We start from the raw sequence: 16034 nt of genomic DNA on the forward strand, positions 1-16034 counted from the left end.
GTTTATTATTTTGGATGGTGTAAAAAATATTATGATGTATACAAATAGGCACACTTATCTATTCTCTTCTGTAAAACAAATAATAGACATAAAATAGTTTTGATCACTGACAATATGTATAACAATGAAATTCCTAACACATATAATAAACATCTTGAAAAGGAGATAAAGAATTGCTAAAAATGATATGAGTTGAAAATGTTCTTCATTTTCTGAGAATAGTGTGTCTGGAGACACAGATACACGCATGTACCCCACCCTAATACTCAAAACAACTTTTAACATAATGGATAATAAACATTGCGGCTAATAAATATTGTGTTAAAGTCATTTAACCTATTTTTTCCTCTCCTTCTGTCCACAAACTGAAAAGTATCATCAGGTAATACCTCAAATCAGAAATATATTAGTTTGAGTATGTCAGTTACTTCTATTTTCTGTTTTCATATGTATCTTTTTAAAAGTATATTATATTGATATAGGAAAAATCAATAACAGCATTTAAAAATTAGTTTTACTCCAAGCCCCCACTCAGGGCTGGGAGGAGAGTGAGGACCCACTGGAGTTGCAGGAGTATCAGAAGTGTGGACAGAATTATTGGGTTGTTTTGGGGGGCAGAACTGATGTGGGGCTGGGGAGACAGGATTGATCTGGTGTTGTGAGGGCAGAATTAATTGCTGGGCAGGCAGATGGACAGATGTGAGAGTGACAGCTGGCTGCTGCAGTGGGGGCCAAAATCAACACACCTGGGAGAGACAGTCACATTAATTCTCACACACATACACTGGAGGGGTAGGGGGAATTAAAAAAAAAACAGAAGACCAAAAACAACCAAAAAGCAAAACTCAAAAGTAGAATGTTTTTAAAGGTCTCATGGCTTTGGAAGGTCTAACTCATGATTTTCGAGCTTTTGGGGTTGGCAGTAGGTGTCTATAGCAGAACAAGGAATAGGGAGCAACAGGATGTTACACGTGTGGCATGGTGTCCACACATAAGGCCATCTGCAGTGCCTGCCATAAGCTCATACACATGGCATACAGCATCTGCCCACGGGCCACAGCTGTGCAGCACAGCGGCCAAACACGGACAACCCCATTGTGCCCAGTGTTAGCTGCCTGCCAGGTCATTCTTGAGCTGCATGAGGAGCAGGGCTGCACCCACGCCGCAGGGCAAGGAAGAGAGGGCTGAGAAACGAACCCCTCATTACCTCGCTGTAGCAGGTGTGATGCCCCCGCTGTGCCAAGGCCATTCCGGGACCCCCCAGGCAGGGCTATAGACAGCTAATCGGGCTGAGGCGCGCACATTAAGCACAAAGCTTCCAGATCAAGATAGACCCTCCACTTTATTCAGCGCACTTTAAGCACCGTCCCCATGTATCTTCAGTGAGACCCCTCCCCTCCCTTCGGGGCAGGAGAGCAGCCCTGCCCCCGCGCCCGTCAGAGGAGGAGAGCGCGCGCCCCGAAGGGAGGGACACAGCGAGCCCCTAACGGTTTCCAGCGCGCCCCTAAGGGGCGTGTCTCGCTCCGTGCCCCGCCCACTGCTCCCGGCGAGGGGCGGAGCAGGGAAGCCCAGCCGCGCTGGGAAGCTGCACCTGCCCGGAGTGTGAGGCGGAGCTGCCCGAGGCTGGGGCTCCGGGCGCTCTCCGGACTCCCAGGCGGCGCCGCGCTGTGCTGAGCGATGGCGGAACGGGAAAGCCAGGCGCGCCGCGTCCTCTCCCCCGGCAGCCGCCTCCTGTTCCTCCTCACCTGCCTCTTCGTGCCCCTCCTTGGGGTGCCCAGTCCGGCCGGCAGAGCCACCGCCGCCAGGGGCAGCGCCCGGACCCCCTACGCGGGTAAAGGGACCACGGCTGCACCCTCCCCCATGTGGCCGGGCGGGCGGGCGGTGGCGGTGTCGGGGAGGCAGTCGAGTGCATGTTAGGAGGGAAGGTGAAGTGGGGCTGGGGAGGGGGACAGCGGGTATGTTGGAGCTCGTGGAGGGGTTTAGGGAAGGGGGGTCGTGGAGGAGTTTGGGGGAGGGGGATGTAGGAGAGGGGGTCGTGGAGGGGTTTAGGGAAGGAGGATGCGGGGAAAGGGGGTCGTGGAGAGGTTTGGGGGAGGAGAATGTAGGAGAGGGGGTCGTGGAGAGGTTTGGAGAACGGGGATGTAGGAGAGCGGGTCGTGGTGGCGTTTGGGCGGGGGTCTCAATGGGGAATCACGAATTATGATACTTTTTTTAACACTGGGTTTCAAATAACACAAGCTGTGTGCAGGGGTAATTTGCTTCCAATGGATAAAAGTCTGAAACCTACAAGGGGTGGTATCAGGGTTATGCTCATCTTCTCTCCTCACTCTTTATTCTCCCCTGCCTCTCATCCCACATCTCAGAATAGTTCAGTTTGGGATTTTGTGAGATAACAGTGGTGCAGCATGGAGCACAGCTGCCAATACAAACGCTGTTCAAGAAATGACAACGGATTTTGGAGTTAAACACAGTTTACTTGGAAAATCCTGCAGGGATTTAAATAGCAACACATTTTGTTTATTTTGCATGCTATGTCAACTTTTTGAAAGACCAGACTCAAACATTTTAAATCTGATTTGAAGGACAAGTCAAGGCTTTGCAATCCTTAGGGACAGTGCAGAGGTAGAGCTCAGAGGAATTTTTTATTTGATTTTTAATGAAAGTAATCTAGAGAGATCATGATTAAACAGACACAGCTTTATTTAACAGAAGAGAGAGGGGAAAAAAACCACAAACAACCTTGTTTAGAAGTTTTTCTTTGCCCTTGTCAAGCAAAAGTTCTCTGGGCACACACATACGTGTTTACAAATACTGATCACAGTGTCTCATTAGGTGGTTGTACAACTACTCCAAATAAGGAAGAATGCTATTGTTGTCATTATATCAGACCTTAGGGGTTTTTTTTGTTTTGTGTTTTTGTTCTCTGTAAGGTGTATTGCATTTATTCACAACTGATGTGGTCATGGATTAGTGATGTATTTGCTTTGTGTGTTTATCTATATGCCAGAGGCAAACAATATATTTTAGTAATTCTTATGATACGTGACAATTATTTCTTATTATTGAAATACCATTCGTATGGATTTATGATAAAATTCTGCTTGACTTATTCATTGAGTTAACCCTGTTGAAGTCCCAGTGGCTAATCTCAAAGTAAGGATTTGATTTGTACAGTTAAATGTATAAAACACTCCACAAAATAAAAATGTTGATAAAATTATGCAAATTTGAAAGGGTACAGTCAGCTCAAGCTTGTCCTAAAATACAAATGTTGTAAAATGTTGCTTTCATAGAATTTAAGAGCAGCAGAATGTACGAGTCTTCCAAAAGTTGGTTTTAGATAAATATTCCACCCATGGCAGTATTAAAAGCCTGAAAGTTAAACTCGCTTGAAGCAAAAGTGACATTGGCTTAATTGATTTTCATTTTCTACACTGGGATGCAAAAAAATAAATGAACAGTGCAAATAGTGCAATTTAAACTGGATTAAAACTTTGAATTTTAGTTTGAAACGTAACAAATCCTTACCTATGTTACTATCATGCTAAAAATGATTTTTAAAAAAGTTACTGTGAATTATAGTAGTTGGAAGAATACATTTTCACTAAATGAGTCTCATCACAATAGAAAGAATAATTATATAGAGCTGTTGAAAAAGGTCATAGTCAAGTACTTGTGTGGAGCTGGCATAACATTTTTTCCCAGATCTGGACCTTAGCGTCCAAAATATGGGTGTTAGCATGAAAACCTCCAAGCTTAGTTACCAGCTTGGACCTGGTATCGCTGCCACCAGCTAAGAATTATACAGTGCCTAGCTTACTGTGGTCTCCCCAAAACCTTCCCTGGGGGACCCCCAGACTCAGATGCTTTGCGTCTTACAACAAAGGGAAATAACCCCCTCCCCTTGTTTCCTTGTTACTTCCTCCCAGGCTCCCCTCCCTGGACGACCCTAGGAGATTCCCTGCTTCCAGTCCTGGAAACACAAGTACCGAGAGAGCTAATCTCTCTTCCCACCTCACCTAGAGGGTATGCGAAGTCAGGCTTAGTAAATCTAACACAAAGAGATTTTCCCCCTGACTTCTTCCTCCCACCAATTCCCTAGTGAGCTGCAGATTCAATTCCCTGGAGTCCCCACTAAAGAAAAACTCCAACAGGTCTTAAAAAGAAAGCTTTATATAAAAAGAATGAAAAAAGGACATAAAATGATCTCTGTAATAAGATGACAATATACAGGGTCAATTGCTTAAAGGAAAAAAAATGAATAAACAGCCTTATCCAAAAAGAATACAATTCAAAACACTCCAGCAACTACACACATGTAAATACAAAAGAAAACAATTTAAACCTATTGTCTTACTATCCTTGTACTTACAACTTGGAAACAGAAGATTAGAAAGCCAGGAGATAGAAAAATCACTCTCAGAGCCAAGAGGGTCAGACCCAAGACAAAGAACAAAAAACTCCCACCCAAAACTTCCCTCCACCCAGAGTTGAAAAAATCTTGTTTCCTGATTGGTCCTCTGGTCAGGTGTTTCAGATTCCCTGTGTTAACCCTTTACAGGTAAAAGAACATTAACCCTTAGCTATCTGTTTATGACAGGAGCCAAATCTTGCCCTTGGGTAGAAGCATGCAACTTTGTCTTCAGTGAGAACTGTCTGTATGTATCTGAGGGGAGAATCTGTCTCTCTCTTGGCCATTTTAACTACAATAAAATTGTAATTTACTAAAAAAATAGAAATTGGTGGTAGATATTTAATTGTTTGAAAAATGTGGTGAATTGGGGCAGTAAACTATATTATAGTATTGGTTTAGAATAGTATATTAAAATTGTGGGGGAAATCCTTTACAAGTTATATAGTAAACTTTACAAGTTATTTATCAGTTGTAGGTGAACTAAACTCCATATGACTTGGTTATTATGTATGCTTTCCAAAGCCTTGAAAATTAAACTTCAGTTTTCTATTCATTACAATGCAGCTGTTTGAGTGTGTATGTTGTAACTTTCTTCTTGGAGTATCCTAGTTTTACAAACGTTAGTTGTTTGTTGCAAAACAAAACAAATGAAGTATTTTGTAATATAGAAGAATTTAAACCTAAAGGATAAGAATTAGTTTTCTGAAGTGAATTCTGAGAGAAGTTGCATCTATTAGAATTGTAGAACAAAGTTTCCTGTATTTATCAGGTTACTTATATCATGATTCTCCTTTAAATGATTTTGCTTTTTTTTGAGAATATAAAAAAATTGAATCTTCCAGTAGATTGTAGAGAAATTCGGGATGGGAGGTCTTGTATAGTTCCACTCTGTCCAGAAATGAAAACCTTAATTTTGATATTCTGGCAAAAACGTATGGAAAACATACTGGCATATCTTCTAAAATCTACTACTGTTCTTGCATACTGAAGAAGAGTACTTGATTTGTACAAGCCAGGGGAACAATACATTCTTATGTATCTGGGATTAGGATCTAGTTGCATGAGCAGAATTTTGCTGTCAACAGGTGATGTACCAGTGCACAACATCAAGGGTTGTACTGGCAACTTGCCAGGAGCCTGAGGGCTGTACCTTATTTGTATAAGTATTTACAAAATTGTCAGTTTAATTCCATGATGCATACAGAATCAATGAAACTTGTATAAATAAAATGTTTCTAACCTTAAAATCCTTCATTATGGCTTTTCCTTTCTCTCCTTCCACTTCCCACTTTACTTCGTTTGTATGCTTTTCCTACTTTTCCTCTCTCCTTCAACCTTTCAGATGTTTTTTTCCTTCCAGATTTCTCCATCAGTTGTTTAGTTGCAGCCTGCCCCAACATTCTGCATGTACCTTCTTCTGTCTTCACTGCCAGGTCCCTGGTCAGCAAGAACTATGCTTTTTCCCCCATACTGTTCCTAGGGTATCCCATTGACTTCAGTGAAGCCAGGATTGCCACAGTGGCTCTGCCTCCCACTCCTAGGCTGCCAGCCAGCCAGCATCTGGCATTTGGTTTCTTCATCTACCTTAGCTGTTTAGCAGGAAGTAGACATCACTTCTGCTCCCCACTGAATTTATCACTGAGCAAAAGAAACTAATGCTAAACCAAAAAAGAATGTTGCTAGGGCTTTGCAAGGCAATGCATTTTATCATATGCACAGCAGTGCTGCTGGTATTCAGCAACCCTGGAGATTGGTGGAGCAATAAACATCTTGGCAAACCATAGGTTGAGACATTGTTTGTCATTTAATATTTATAGTAGTGCCCATGCTATGCTAAGCACATTACAGGCATTCAAGAAGGGGGGCAGTATAAAGTCTGAGGAGCTCTTAATCTAAGGACTGACACATATGGGCCAGGGAAAGAATAGGCAATCTATATACAAGTCATTCTCTGTAAGCATCATGGCCATATACTATGATGATGCTGGTTATCAGCAAGTCTTGCAAAATCTACTAACCAGTGGTAAATAGTAAGCTTTCCCTGGTGCCAAGCCATTAGTAGATATTTTGCAGAAGTTTTGATTTAAAAGTTCCTTGCTTTTCTGACTGCAATAATAACCTTCTAAATGTGAACGTAAAAAAAATAAGTGTCACCTTCTTTACTCCACAAACACAGTTCTGTTCCTCTGCTCATGTTCATAACTTTGCCAAGCAGTACCAAGATGAAACAAATCTAAAAAATCTGGTCAGTCACACAGTTGCCATTCAAACTTTTGCAGTTGGCCATGTGAAACTGTCAAGTACATCCATTTCCCTCTGCTGCTGCTGCTGCCTGGGAAAAAGGAGTAGTAGAAGTATGCTCTGGAGTTATTCGCTAGGATAGAGGATAACTGTGCTCCCGCAGTAGCTAGAAGGCTTGATGGTGGGAGAAGAAACAGAAGGCTCTTCCTTTCCAGAAGCTAGAGAGGGTGAAGCTTCGTACTCAAAAGACATTTACTGGCCAGAGGCTGATACAAAAAACAAAGCCTCCCCCCCCCGCATCCCATCTCAAAAAAGGAAAATAGAAATAGTAGCATGCTTTTATATCAGGCATGAAGGGGGGGGGATCGCCCCCCTAGCCAACGTAGCCATACTAGCAAAAGCCCAGTATAAACAAAGTTATACTGGGGAAAAGGTCCTTTTGCTGGTACAGCTTATTTCATTTAGGGATCTGTTAGTTGGCAAAAACACTCTTAACCGGTTCAGAGCAAGTCTACACTACAAAATTAAGTCAACCTAAATTATGTCACCATACAGCTGCTACAGTAATTAAATCTCTTTGCATGTCTGCACTATGCTCCTTGTGTTGGCAGTGCGCATCCTCACTGGCAATGCTTGCATCAGTGCAGACAGCAGTGCACCCTGGGTAGTTATCCAACTGTGGAACTCTCAACCATCTAGCGCAGGGTGTTTTGGGAAGGGTTTACAATGCCACATTGGGGCAAACAAGTCATGCAGGGGTGATTGGGAACGTCGTTTCAGTGGTCCGTGATGTAGTTTTCTCCATCCCAGAACTTTATCTGTATCCCATAATGTTTTGCACATTTTTTTCAAAAGCTGTGCATCCATCATCTCTCTGAGAAGCATGCACAGTTCTGCACTATTGTGATGAGCGTTGCAAGCACAGCACACCTGATCCTGCAATATCTGCAGAGGAGCCATGGGGAACATGACAGTTCTTTGGAGATCAGCTTGCTGTGGGATATGCAAAGAAACAATTCAAGGTTGTTGGCCTTCATGGAGCAGCTGCAGATGGTAGAGCTTTGGTTCTGGGCCCGAGAAACAAGTACTGACTGGTGAGATCACATCATTACATAGGTATGGGATGACTAGCGGTGGCTGCTGAACTTTTGGCAGTGCATGGCCACGTTCCTGGAACTGTGTGCGGAGCTTGCTCCAGCACAGTGACACCAAAATGAGACTGCACTGACAGTGGAGAAGTGAGTGGCAATTGCTGTGTGGAAGCTTGCAACACCAGGTTGCTATCTATCAGTCGGGAATCAATTTGAACTTGGGAAATCCACCCTATGGATTGCTGTGATGCAAGTGTGCAGGGCCATTAATGGAGTCCTGCTACCAAGGACTGGGCAATGTGCAGGACATACTGGATGGTTTTGCAGCAATGGGGTTCCTGAACTGCAGTGGAGTGATAGATGGCACGCATATCCCTATTTTGGCATCAGACCACCTTGCCACAGAGTACATCAATAGAAAGGGCTACTTTTCTATGGTATTGCAAGTGCTGGGTGATCACTGGGAACGTTTTACCTAGATCAGTGTGGGATGGTCAGGGAAGGTGCATGACGCACACATCTTTAAGAACACAGGTCTGTTCAGAAAGCTGTAAGCAGGAACTTTCTTTCCAAACCAGAGGATCACCACTGGGGATGTTGAAATGCCAATAGTGATCCTTGGAGACCCAGCCTATCCATTACTGCTGTGATTCATGAAGCTATACATTGGCCACCTTGACAGCAGCAAGGAGCACTTCAACCACAGGCTCAGCAGAAGCAAAATGACATTGGCACTGTCTACTCAGAAGATCAGCCCTCAGTGAAAAAAATATTGCAGTGGTTATAGCTGCCTGCTGTGTGCTTCATAATATCTGTGAGGCAACGGGGGGAAAAGCTTTTGCCGGGGAAAGAGGTGGAATGACTGTCTGCTGACTTTGAGCAGCCAGATACCAGGGCTATAAGAAGAGCTCAATGGGGAGCTACAGGGCTCAGGGAGGCTTTAAAGACCATTTTAATTGTGAGCCACAGTAGTGTGTGTTGCTGTAGTGTGCTGTGCCTGGCACTGTTTTTTTGCATCCCGATATGAACCTTGTAATGAATGCTATGTGTGCAGTAATATAACATTGCCAATGCACTTATTGCTATTATCTGTGAATGATGTCAGCCCCAGCTAGCATATGTTGTGAACTAATAAAGATTAACTAAGTTTCCATAAATAGGCTTTTATTCCAAACCCATGCTAACAGACATATTTGTAATTGAATGAAACTTTATAAATACAGAGAAAAGAACCTTTGAAGGGGAAAGAACAGTCATTTTCATTTCACAAACACATATACCAACCGTGTCTCTCACAGGTCAGTGAATGTGCGGCTGTTACTGTCTCTACCACTCCACTCCGGGGGAGAGTACAGGTAGTGCAGCAGCCCCAGATACCATGTAGGAATGAGGGGTATAGGGAGGTCCTGGAATGCAGCTCTCTACGGGTTGCAGAGGGAGGCGAGCACAAGTCTGTTGAACCTGAAGATCAACAATAGTCTCCAGCATGTCTGTTTGCCGCTTGAGAAGTGCTAGTGTATCCTGCTGCACGTCTCTCCCTGTTCTGTTTTGCAGTGCCCTCTCTGCCTAACTCTACAGGGGAATGAGAAGCAGATAACTAATAGAACTGCTATTTCACTACCTCTTCTAGCATGGTTAAAAAGGAGTAAATGAACAGATATGTCCCTGCAATATCAAAGCAAATTACATACTTACCAGAGGTTCTTTTCCCCTGCATCAGACTTGCCTGTGCTGGCTCTAAGGACTGGCTCAACTGCTCTGCAGTCAAACACAGGTCCTGGGTCACTGTGCTACTGAATCCCTGGTTGCCTATCCCCCACACTCCTCCTCCTGCTCTTCCTCATCTGACAGTTCTTCCTCACTGTTCACTCTGGGGTCTGTGACTCTGACTCCTCTGAAGTATCCATGGAGCTTTTGGGGGTGGTCATGGTGTCTCCGCTGAGGATGACATGCAGCTTTTTGTAAAAGCAGCAAGTCTGTGGCTCCTCACCAGAGCGACTGTCAGACAGCATTGCCTTCTGTTACGCCTGCTGCAGCTCCTTGGTTTTCATGTGACATTCCTGCGGGTCCCTCTTGTAGCCCTTCTCCCCCATGCCGCAAGCAATTTGCTCGTAGATATTAAACTTTCTATGGCTGTATTGGAGCTGTGCCTGCACAGCCACTTCTCACAGACTCAGGTCACCCACCATCTCCTATGTATGGCAGGCAGGAGCACATCTGCAGAAAGTAGCCAGCACGGTCAGCTGGGCAATTGCTTGGTGAGCTCTCCACACCAAGCAAACAAGAAATGGAATTTCAAAAATTCACAATGATTTAGAGGAGAGGGGCATATACTTTGGTAGGGATGTAAAATAGCATTAGTCTTACTAGTTAACCCGCCCTAACCATTAACCCCAGCCACACCAGCCAGCCACTGGCCAACCAGCCAGAGCAACCCCAGGCCAAGCTGCGCCAGCTGGCCGGAGCGACCTCAGCCGCACGGGCCCGCCAGAGCAGCCCCAGCCATGCCAGCTGGCCAGATGGAGCGGCCCCAGCCCTGCTGGCCAGCAGGCAGGAGCAGCCCCAGCCATGCTGGCTGGCCAACGGGAGCAGCCCAGCCCCAGCCCCAGCCGTGACGGCCGGCTGGTGGGAGCAGCTGCGCCGGCCGGCCGACAGGAGCAACGCCAGCCCCAGCAGTTAACTGGTTAAATGATTGATTAACTTTTTAAAACAATATTTATATCTCTGGTGCCTGGCCACCAGGCTGCGGAGCTCAAAACGGTGACCAGAGCAGTCATGGTAGGGCACTGTTGGACACCTCCTGGAGACCATTAAAGTTTGACATAAATAACACAGTGTCTCCACTGACATTTCATTGATCTAACTACGTCGACCTAAGCGTTACATCTCTTGCAGAGATAATTATTAAGTCGGCATAGTGGGCAAGTTACATTGGTGGGAGCAACATTTTAGTGTAGAGGCTTACAGAGTTAGGCGACATAAGACGTGCAGGCATAAACTCTCTCTCCACTAGGATTGGCAAACCCTTTCTAGTGTAGGTAAGGCCCGAATAACTGTGGGGATGGCAGGAATGCCTGATTTTTTTCACTGCCTTCCAAGTGTATCAATAGTCCAGGAACACATACTCAACATTGTTTATTTCCATTAGAACATATTATTAAAATTACAAATTACCATTCTGAGTCGTCTTCTGCTTTCTCTAGTGTAGTTATTTCATGGCATAGAATTTTTTGTCTCTGTTGTTTTCTTTCTAGTTTGTAACTTTGTTTTTACAGAGAAAGGAATTAATGATCTACTGATAAATGGTACATGGATTACCAAAGATCTCTTGCCCCGCCCAAAAAAGAGGGGGGGAATGTCTTTATAAAAAGACAGGCAGCAAGAATTGTCTGAAACAATTGTATAGTTTTCACTGGAAAGGAATTTTCTTTAGAAAGTGAAGGATTGAGTTTCAATCTACCTTCAATTTTTGATTAAATACTTCTGATTTTGACATGAATGTGGGGGGAATTCAGCATCCAGGACCTCATTAGGTGGGAACAATGAGTTTTGTTTAGAATGTCTGTTTATGTGGTTATATAGTCTAAAGTAGTTTAGGGCTCCTGGCCTTGAACAAAATAATTTTTTCAATCGGATTACAGGGATGATCTAGACCAGTGGTCCCCAAACTTTTTGTCTGGCGGGCGCCAAACCAAGGACCATGGCGGCGGTGGAGCATCAGCCAAAATGCCGCCAAATTTCTGCGGCGTTTCGGCAGCAACGCCTCTCGACGACGTCTCTTGTCGGCGGCAAGTGGTGTCATCGAGAGGCGTCGCCCCCAAATTTCTGCGGTGTTTCAGCAGCAACACCTCTCGATGACGCCACTTGCCGGCAAATGGTGTCATCGAGAGGCGTCGCCCCCAAATTTCTGCGGTGTTTCAGCAGCAACACCTCTCGATGACGCCACTTGCCGGCAAGTGGCGTCATTGAGAGGCGTTGCCACCGAAATGCTGCAGAAATTCAGCGGCATTTCGGCGGATGCTCCACCGCTGGCCAGGATGCAGGTGCATTTAGATGGGGACCCCTGGTCTAGACAGTATTTGGTCCTGCCAGGAGGGCAGGGGACTGGACTTGATGACCTCTCGAGGTCCCTTCCAGTCCTAGAGTCTATGAATCTATGAAATTGACAGGCATCAATTGAATATTAAATTCATTGCCAGTCATGCTCCTTTATTCAGGAGCTTGAATCTGATGCAGTGGAATGAATATTCCATTGCTCAATGGAGAGACAAAAACTACAGAGATCTCTCTCTGGGCAAAGCGTGGTAAACTGCTTCATGCATTGTAGCCAATAGTGAGATGTAAATTCTTTCAGGCACCTCTTCTACCAAGCATTGAGTTACCATCTTTGAAAAACTCATCAAGAAATAAAAGTGGAAATTCAGTTTAACCCAAAATGACATTTGGAGGTTGTGATGAAAGTGTTTGTGTAACCCTAAAAATACTTTTCCTGTCAACAATTGAAGTTTTTCTGAAATAAGGGGATACAAGTTGGACTGAATCTCTAAATAAGTAACTAAATTACTATGTTAAAATTAGGGCAAAAGTGATACAGTAGAAGGAAGTTAGAAAGAGGTGTAATGATTGTTTACTATAACTTTTTCCATACCATGACCAGACAGGGGTGCTGGAACAATTTGTATAGTGAGGGTGCTCAGAGCCATTGAACCAAACCGTAAACCCTGTATATGATGGAAGCCACTTCAAGCCAGGGGCTGGTGCAGTACCCCTAGTTCCAGCTCCTATGTGACCAGGAAATCATCAAATCTGTCTGAAGATGTATCTCTTATACTTACAGTTATATGGCCTTTGTTCCTCTTTCACTGCTGCTTTACCAAATCTGCCCATAGATTTAGTATTTATAATCTACATATTCTGCATGTTTGCATTGATGGCAGCTATAAGGCTTTTTACTCTTTTTTATGAGTTGCAGTACAGAAATTGTGTAATTGAGTTTCTCATTCATTGGCACTGATGAAACACTTTCTTAAATATTTAGTTTTAACAACTGAGGTAAGGGCATGCAAATTTCAGTATATTTTGTTAATACTAAGATTTACAAAATTTGCAAAGAGGCTTTATTCTAATTAAGTTTCATGACCAAACCTTTATATGTTATCAAATTTTGATATGCAGTAAGGTATTTCCGGTAGCAATTTTCTTTAAACATCATTTTACTTTAGTTTCTTTAAGTTAGTACTAACACTAGTTATTGGAAGACTGGATGACATGGTGTTTTTCACCTCTGGCAGTTTGTGGAGCAGCCAGAGATTGAAATAAATGTACAGAGTAAACTCTTCTCGCCACTACAGGCTTTTTCTGAAGAACTGGATTGTCCCAGTAGTGTGGGGAAACTTGTGCTGCTTCACCATGTGTCATATCTATTCTGTGGCTAAAGGAGGGACTTTGTTCTTTGGGACTGACAGTCAATCACTGCATTCTGAGACACTTCAGGATGTGAGTTTATGATGAATAAGATATCACAGATCTATGTAAAGTTTGCTGTGCTATAGTTGATTATACCATTATTTCCGTCTCATGTGAGTACTCACAGTGAGCAATACATTGTCCCGTTTTTGTTGAAAATATTGTGCTCAACATCTCTGAATCTCAAGGAAAAAAATTATTAGTCAAAAGTTAGTTCTTCAGACTTGCTGTTATCTACCCACTTAAAGCACAAAAATGAATCTTTGCAATATTTAAATGTGTTCATAGCTACTTCATAAACACATTTATTCCTGAGTTGTTACTTATGTTTACAAATACTGAAAATAAGATGTGTATACCACTTCAATATGTTCTAATAGGATCAGAAAGTTTAATTTTAGGGTTTTTTTAAATTGTATTTCTTAAATACTTGTCAGAAAAACAAATAGGGTAAAATTTTCAAAAATGCCTAAATTCCATTTTCAGAAGTGACTTAAGTACTTAGAGGTTCAAGCCTCAAAGTAAGTAAGTGGGAATTAAACGCCTAAGTCACTTAGGAATTAAAAAATCTGTTTGGTGTTTGTGCCTAGATACAAAACAGACATCTCTGATCATAAGGATTTTTAATAAAGTGTTACTGTTAATTATTCTTACTTTTTTTTTTTTTTTACTTTGTCCTGTTTAAAGTACAGCTTTTGGATTCTAGAACTTTTTCACCCTTTTTAAAATACGACTCTTGCTTGGTATGAAGCAGAAATAAACATGGCTCTTTTTAAATTTTTTTTAACATTCTTGATTCTTTATATGCCAGTATCAATAAAATCAGAACAGTTTTCAAACACAAAACCATGTTAGGCCTCTGTCAACACTGACTACCTTGTTGCTGGCAGTAGTGGATGAACCAAATAGGTAGATTTTAAAAATGTAGAGCATATGTCATCCCAAGCATCAGTTTTAAAGGTGACCTACAATGGACTTGTTTTAAAAATTGGGGTTGTGCCCTGTTCTCAGCCCATTCCAAATTCAGTAAAGGTTTTTTCCTGATAGTTTTGTAGTTTTATAAGTATATTTATACAACTTAGAACAACATCAAACATCCATTGCATTTGGAAAATGAATGTTAAAAAGGAAATGGCAAACAGATACTTTACTCAGTGACCAGAAAAATTTGCTCATTCATACTCTTGTTTGCAAATATTTGAAGTGGTGGCAATAGAAAGCTGATGAAAATAATCTTGCTTCTCACTTCCTTAGTACAGAGTTGTTGACAGTAGGTTGACATTTTAAATAATGTCTTGATCAGCTTTGAACTAAACTGGATATAATAAACAATTGACACAACATTATCACTAGGCACTTGAGCAATTAGATCCTTCAGAAATAGCTTCAAGTTTAACTAGAAGCAGGAAAATTATCTTTTCACTGAGAATTGAAATATCCCAGTTATAGACAGTATGCCTTAATTAGTAGCACACTCATACCTTAACAAAAAAAAAATCAGCATGAGATTGACAGCTGAGGATACTGACAGCTTCTTTCTACAGAATAAGTGTCATGTATTTATGTACCAGATATGGATTAGAGTTGCTAAATTTGATTGGACATATTCCTGGAGGTTTCATCACATGACATAATCTTTAATTCAAGATTAATCTGGTAATTCCTTGAGACTCCAGGACAATCCTGGAGGGTTGGCAACCCTAATATAGACTGATCACAGAGTTTGCTTATACACATCACATGGGTTCATCCTTTAATGCTCTGCCAGACATGGCTGAGGTTCATTTAAATAAGGTATTTACTCGTAACACCGCCTAGTGGCTAAATTGTATAATACAGTTTAGCATTCCATTACATCTCCCATTTTATGTTCTGCATTCCTGCCATTTACAATGTGTATGCTATCATGCTGTCTTTGAAGTATGTATGTCTGCTAAGTGTCTCTGAATCATGCTGGTTTTCTAATTACACGACCTGCACGCATAACAATTTATCATCTGGCTAGCCATTAGTTGCAACAACTGGGTGTGGTTGGGCCAGAATCCTTGAATCATCATCTTGTTCTACATCTGCCATCTGTAGAGTTTGCTTTGTTGATTGTTCTCTTTAAGGAGCATACTGTAGCTGTCAGCTGTTTCTGTTGAACTCTCTACTGTTGGTCTTGATGAAATATGATCTGGATGCTGAATTATTTTTCTTTACGACAGCTAGAGTTGTCCATCCCTTTTCTCTATCCAGTTCGACAAGAATACAGTCACCAGGTTCTAGACCCAGCAGTTCTCTGTGTGATGTCTGTTGTGAAAGTGTTCATAAGCTCTTTTAGCCCTTGTATCCAATTTGGCTACTCTCTTCAAGTCTGGCCACTTTGGAGATGGATTGTTTTCCAAAACTGGAACAGTAGTTCTGAGCTGTCTTCCCAGCAGAAGCAGGGTTGGACTCTATCCAGTAGCTGCTATATGTTCATCATAAGGTCCTTTAATGCTCTGCCATGTATCACTGAAGTTTATTTCAATTAGGTATTTTCATCCAGATCACATCACACGATCCATTGTCTACAGCCAAGCTCTAAGATACAACCGCATTTGCTCCAATCCCTCAGACAAAGACAAATACCTACAAGATCTCTATCAAGCATTCTTAAAACTACAGTACTCACCTGCTGAAGTGAAGAAACAGATTGACAGAGCTAGAAGAATACCCAGAAGTCACTTACTCCAGGACAGGCCCAACAAAGAAAGTAACGGAACGCCACTAGCTGTCACCTTCAGCCCCCAACTAAAACCTCTCCAGTGTATCATCAGGGATCTACAAACTATCCTGAA

The 16034-nt window shown here is 42.5% G+C and overlaps 1 protein-coding gene across 2 annotated transcripts in view; it reads left to right on the forward strand.

Annotated features, from left to right (window-relative positions):
* The first annotated feature begins 1609 nt into the window (after positions 1-1609).
* Positions 1610-16034, forward strand: part of CHRNA5 (cholinergic receptor nicotinic alpha 5 subunit) — a 28918-nt gene continuing 14493 nt past the window's right edge. For both annotated transcript variants that reach the window (XM_030578226.1, XM_030578227.1), the window contains exon 1: positions 1610-1831. In XM_030578226.1, the coding sequence (XP_030434086.1) occupies positions 1678-1831 (154 nt within the window). In that variant the 5' untranslated portion in view covers positions 1610-1677. The remainder of the gene's footprint in view (positions 1832-16034) is intronic.

Source organism: Gopherus evgoodei, chromosome 10 (genome assembly GCF_007399415.2).
Source record: "Gopherus evgoodei ecotype Sinaloan lineage chromosome 10, rGopEvg1_v1.p, whole genome shotgun sequence".
In the NCBI taxonomy this organism is placed as follows: Eukaryota; Metazoa; Chordata; order Testudines; family Testudinidae; genus Gopherus; species Gopherus evgoodei.